Source organism: Aplysia californica, unplaced genomic scaffold (genome assembly GCF_000002075.1).
Source record: "Aplysia californica isolate F4 #8 unplaced genomic scaffold, AplCal3.0 scaffold00372, whole genome shotgun sequence".
NCBI lineage: Eukaryota > Metazoa > Mollusca > Gastropoda > Aplysiida > Aplysiidae > Aplysia > Aplysia californica.
The window spans coordinates 18901-24873 of record NW_004797642.1 but is presented as its reverse complement, the minus strand read 5'-3'; the positions used below and the strand labels follow the sequence as shown (position 1 = coordinate 24873).

Here is a 5973-nt window from a genome sequence, read left to right as displayed (position 1 = left end):
GGGGGGGGTCTAAATACCTGTCACATAAAATTTATAGTACGAGTTGTAGCCTACACTTGCGAAATATTCCCATGACTTGTAAACTATATAATCTAAGCGCATCTTAATCTACCGTACCCTACAATAGGACACTGTCCCACAATGGATATATACACAGAGACGATCTTATTTTCTATTACAAAGTTATCATATGCTTTCACTGGTAGAGAACTGGATTTATTAGACTACTAATAAATCCAGTTCTCTACTTACATTTTTGTGACAAATTGATCCAGAGCATGATTGACCTTTGTAAATCTGTAAAGAATGCCACTTTTTTACCTGTAAATGTCTTTACAACTCAAAAGTATGATATATTAAGTCTTGACAGCATGACTAGATTCTGCATTAAAAACTGTACTATACTCAAGTTTCATTTACATACTCCAAGAAATAGGTGAGTTATGACAAATATTGTCTCAAAACTCATCAAAGAACGTCCCATATTTTGGGGGGTTTTCAAAAAAAGTGTACCAACAATTAATTGATTAAAAAACTCGTAACTTTTTTTGTTTATTTATGGATTTCAAAATTTCAAAAAAAAGTTCCATGTTCTGTGAAGATACAGCTACAAAATGCACATATTTGCAAACACTTTCTGGCAAAAAAATATTTTTTCGTGGTCATTGCTAAATTTTGCCAAAATGGCCTCCCCCTGAGCCGGGACGTCACCACTCAACTAGTGCCCTCTAATCTTATCCGCTTGTGTTGATGAGTCGGTTGTCAGTTTACCGACTAGATTCTAGACCTAGAGTCTGTCAACCGTCCACCATGTTAGACCCATGGTTCGGGAACACTTGACTTACTTAAAGCGCATTGTTCAGTGGCCTTCAACTTCAATTTTAAGTTTACAAAATAATTAGATCTAGAATCTAGATCTAAGACTATACTATAGACTAGAGATTTAGATGATGCTGACGCAACACACCTTGCTTGACATCAAATGACGCACACTTGTCTGAATTTGCTTTGGCAGTTTAGTTTTGGGAGAAGTTCCGCAGAGGGCCGGCACTTACCATGACAAGGTCCACTGAGCAAACTATACAAGGGTTAGGGTGTGTTGTTGACCGGCCGGCCCTCTGCGGAACCCCTTACTTAGTTTTAGTTTGGACACATGAAGCGGCAGCGAGCACCTAGCACACCTCGGTGATTGACCCCAAGATAATAGATCTAGATATAACGTATTTTTGTTGTCTTCCAGGGTATCCCCCATGACTCTTCGATTTCCCTTGCCAGTAACTATTGTTGACTAGATTTCACCATTAAATAAAAAAATTTTGGTATGAATTTGTAAATTTTTTTTTAAAGTCTCAGCAATTCTTATTCCATAAATTTACCTTCTTTTCAAAGTTGTACACACAAACGCACGCACACACACAGCCCAAACAGTCAGCGATGAAACCTAGTGACATAGCCGATCACGGGCAAAGCGAGCCAGCCACGGTTAGATCTAGTAAACTGGCGAGGGAAGCCTCCGAAGGCGACAAAAATAGATGGCGGTAATATCATTTAATATGTCATCTATATTTGGGCCAGTCACTGTGCTTCATGTGTGTTTTCTTGGATTTGAAGAAGACATTTTTCAATTTTGAAACCATATAGCACTGAGTGACTTAACTTACTACAGCCGTAGCCTGACATAATAGTAGATCTAGGCCTACAACAGGCTTGACAGGGGACAAAGAATTAGTTTCTAGTTAAGTCTTTGACTTAACTGAGACGATCATCACTTCATTCACAAAAAGGCATATCATAGAGCCAATGTAATGTTTTGGCTGTCTTCAGCCAAGTTATTTTGATTTTGTTGATTGATGAGAGCTTTGATACACATTTTGTATTTTGGGTATGTACCATATTTTGTAATTTCTGGGAAAATGGTAGGGCTTGAGAATTAAAATTACCCAAAATCTTCCTAATGTTCACTTCTTTTTCACATTTGCTGAATTCAAGTCCTATTGACTGTGGTACCCTAACCTTATTAGATGTAGTACCGAATCCAGAAAGTGAATTATTTTATTGTTGTAAATAAAATGTGCAGATGTGGAAGGTTCGTGTAAGCTTTTTTATACCTGACCACTAACTTATATTTAAGTGAAAGCCATTTTGATGTTTCTTAAACTAGACCTATATTATATTAAATCCAATTTAGTCTCTGTTTAACGTGTTGCAAGACTTAATTTTGTGTTTGCTTAAGATTTGCTTATTTTCTGTACTTTTCAGTATTTTCCCCAAGAGGACGTGGCGGCGGAAGAGGTGGATTTGGTGATCGTGGTGGGGGAAGAGGTGGATTCGGTGACCGTGGAGGATTCGGTGACCGTGGAGGGCGCGGTGGGTTTGGCGGGAGAGGTGGTGGCCGTGGCAGAGGTGGATTTGGTGATCGAGGTGGTGGCCGTGGCAGAGGTGGATTTGGTGATCGAGGCCGCGGTGGTGGCAGAGGTAAGTTTCTAGTTTTTGTTGAATACATACTGTCGAACTTACTTGACTAAGAGGACCGCCTATTGTAATTTGTTGTGGGAACTGATTTCGTTTGATAGTCCACTTGAATAGTGTTATCTATATTATATATGCATGTATTATATTTATGAAAGTTCGTCACTTTGGTCACCTAAAATTTTTGAACCACTTAACTTTGGAATTTGAAGGGAAAAAAATTTGATTCAGAATCATTTAAAGGGTGCACGGTTGTGTTAAAAAGTCTGAAGTCACTGTAGCCAACCACTTCATGACCAAAAGGAGTTATCCTCCAAGAGTCTCTAGAAACTGAGCAGATTAAGATTACATCAATTGACCATGGCAAATAAACAGCGTCACAAGATGGCAGAAAAGCTCAAAATACACAAGATCACATCAGTTGAAGTGAATCAAAGTGCCACAGATGTCTGTTGTAAATCAGTGCTTGTTTCATCTGGTGAATCTCACTGTTTGTTTGCCCATGGCCCAATTCTCGCTGTGTTGATGAAGTGATCAAGTCTTGTGAGATTTTGAAATTTCAGTCATAAGTTCTGGATCCTAGGAGGAGAACAAACTCACAGGGAGCATGGGAGTGTTAATTTTAGTTTAGTTTATGCGATTCACATACGACCTGATGGAATCAGAATTGAAGGCGGGTGTGAGTTTTAGGCAAATTCGACGAGGTGCGAGACAAAAAAGGGAAAACTTTGATTTTTTATGATTGCTTGGCAGGTCTGCTGTTGTTTACAGCTGTCATCGTGTGATTTTAAGTTGGGACACAGACAGTGTTGAGTTATAGTAATTGCAAACTCAAGACTTGTGACTGAATGCCTTTTATTGTTGTGCTCTTCCTTTGCTGGAATAGAACAATTAATATCTTCTCTTTTTTGCTTCCAGGACGTGGTGGCGGCGGCGGCCGTGGAGGTAAGTTTCTCATTGTGTCATTGTGACCATGTTATTTTTGTGTATTTGGGGAGGTAGGTTGATGACAGGATCCGTGTAAACGTTATATATCTTTTATGTGTGTGTTTTAGCTGTTTCATAAAGTGGAAACCTTGAAGTCTTCAGGGATGCTCATCATACTGTAATATGTTTAAGACAAAAGTTGTCTTTTTAGTTTTAAAGAATTTTACTGTTAAAAGGGGTACACTGAGTTATATTGGATGTTGTTTCGTCCCTTCTTGTAAGATTTTGAGATTTGGGATCATTTTGGAATCTGCCGCCTCAGAAGCTTCTTTTTATCCCTGAAATGTGGGGGGTGGGGAGATGTCAGGCGCCCAACAAGTTTATCCTTCGTTCGGATAGCATGTACTTGGCAGTCCTTATGGAAGTTTTTTAAATTGTCTTTAACATCGTAAATATCTCTGTTTAGAAAATGCTGTTGTTTGTCCATTCTTTCTCTCTAAATTCATTTCCTCTTGAATTTCAGGCCGTGGAGGTATGAGGGGTGGGGCAAAAGTTGCAGTGGAGCCTCACAGATATGAAGGTATGCATCCTGTGTTTGGATTTTTTAATGTGTTGTGTTGGGGCTTTGGGGGGGGGGGGGGGGTTAATGGGGTTTGAACTGAAGATGGGTTGGACTTTTGTTTAGCTAATTTGAGATCTTTCCTGTTGCTGGTGGTGTTTTGGCTCTTTTTGTGGAGAGAGTGATTGGTGGACACTACCGTCTGGTCTGCTCTTAGTTTTTATTTTCAGTGTTGTTGATCACCTAATGTTTCTGTTCCTGGAAAAGTGTAGCCATGTGATATTAAGTGCCATAAGCTACAATTCTTATGCATTTTATAACTTTTGAGGAATGCATTTAGACAAAAACAGATCCTGACCAGGGATGCTGTATTTGCATTATTTTGTCTAGGAGATCAGATATTATTGTAAGCATTTGTTTTCTGTTTATTTCTATATATATTAGTTGTGTGTAATTACTGTCTTTTTGTTTCCCACTGGCATCCCAACTCGCAGTCAAAAAGACCCTGAATGATCCATACGAGGTCATGATGGAACAGTGACGAATAATAGATAGTGGTGAAATACCTAACATTGGGATAAGACCTTGGCTTTGAAATAGCTACAAGTTAGACCTGCTTTCTTGCCGACAATCACGACACGGCTATGCTATCACTATGCCCATCTGTATTAGTCAATGTGCGAGGCCTGGTCAGTTGCCTGCACCCCCTGTTTCTACGGTCGGCTTTGTCTGCACTTTCGTTTTCCTGCTGACGTCGGCCTTTCCTGGGTAGAAGTACGAATACGAAAAGGACGGCGACCTAAATTAGATCTACTTTCAGTTTTGTGCTCGAGCGGCCATTTTGAATTTCATCTGTTGACCGATTGTTCGGGTGTGGATTCATTCAAGGCCTACTCACTTGTGTTCTACTGGATCTAGATTCTAGATCTAGCTTTATAATAATCATTATAGACCTATGGAGGATTCATTTTCCAATTGTATTGTGTCAAACCATATTATAGGTTATGCTGTAATGTTAATGTTGGTAAAAGAGCATTTTATAAGGTGCGTAAATTTTTAGACTCAGCTGAGCCCCTCTGTTCGGATGCGGATTTCGTTCAAAGCCTATTCCTATTCACTTGTTCTACTATTCTAGATCTAGATTTATTTAGATAACTATATGGCGGATTCATATTCTAATTCTATTGTTATTGTATCAAACCCTATAATAGCAATGTAGGCCATTATGCTCCTTGTTTGTTTTTGGGGGGGGGGGGGGGGGGGGGTATTTGTTTTTTGAATACGCACAACTGGCTAGACCTAAACAATTGGATAAAAATAATTTGGGTCATATTTTATTTTGTCACCGGAAATAGAAACCTGGCTAAAAATAATAGTAGAGACAGGAAGTCGGAAGTCTTCAAATCGAAACACACGTGCGATTGCCTGGCTTGGGTCGTCGGTCGAAAACAAAACACGAGACTGAAAAGAAGTTAAAGTTTGCAACAGCATGGCTCCCCCTGGTATGTATAATTTGTATATATTTTAAATGTGAAATTGGGTACTACTGAGGTGTGGGCGATATGTGGTTCTAGAGTCTTCATGAAAGAGGAATTGTTTTTTATCTCGACGTCAAAAATTGCCATTCTTTCTCAGTCAGTTCAAATACCGGTCCGAGTATGAGTCGAGTGTAGAAATCTACTGTGTACCCCTTGTTTGTGAGAAGTTTCCATGCAAAGCACTCCACACTCTAGATCTAGATCTAGATCTAGGTCTATTTAAAACAAGGTCGTGCAGGCTAGATTTCTACTCTGAGGCCCCTACTCTAGCTTAGTAACTGACTCAATCACTGAAGCAGCAAGTTGGGCACGGACAAGGCAGTCTCACTCTCAGCTCATGGCCATGACAATGTCACAATGAGTGACAATGCCATGAGTTTCATTTCGTTGTGAAATTTCATGTGTGGTTGAATGAAAAAGCGGATAATTAGAGAATGTCAGATGGAGGTCATTGGCCAATATTTATTGAAGAGGCTAGCC

The 5973-nt window shown here is 39.5% G+C and overlaps 1 protein-coding gene across 1 annotated transcript in view; it reads left to right on the top strand.

Moving 5' to 3' along the window:
- LOC101846369 (rRNA 2'-O-methyltransferase fibrillarin) overlaps positions 1–5973 on the top strand; it is an 18139-nt gene that overhangs the window by 4278 nt on the left and 7888 nt on the right. The window contains exons 2-4 of the mRNA XM_005103433.3: positions 2260–2475; positions 3388–3414; positions 3920–3976. Coding sequence (XP_005103490.1) covers positions 2260–2475; positions 3388–3414; positions 3920–3976 — 300 coding nt within the window. The remainder of the gene's footprint in view (positions 1–2259; positions 2476–3387; positions 3415–3919; positions 3977–5973) is intronic.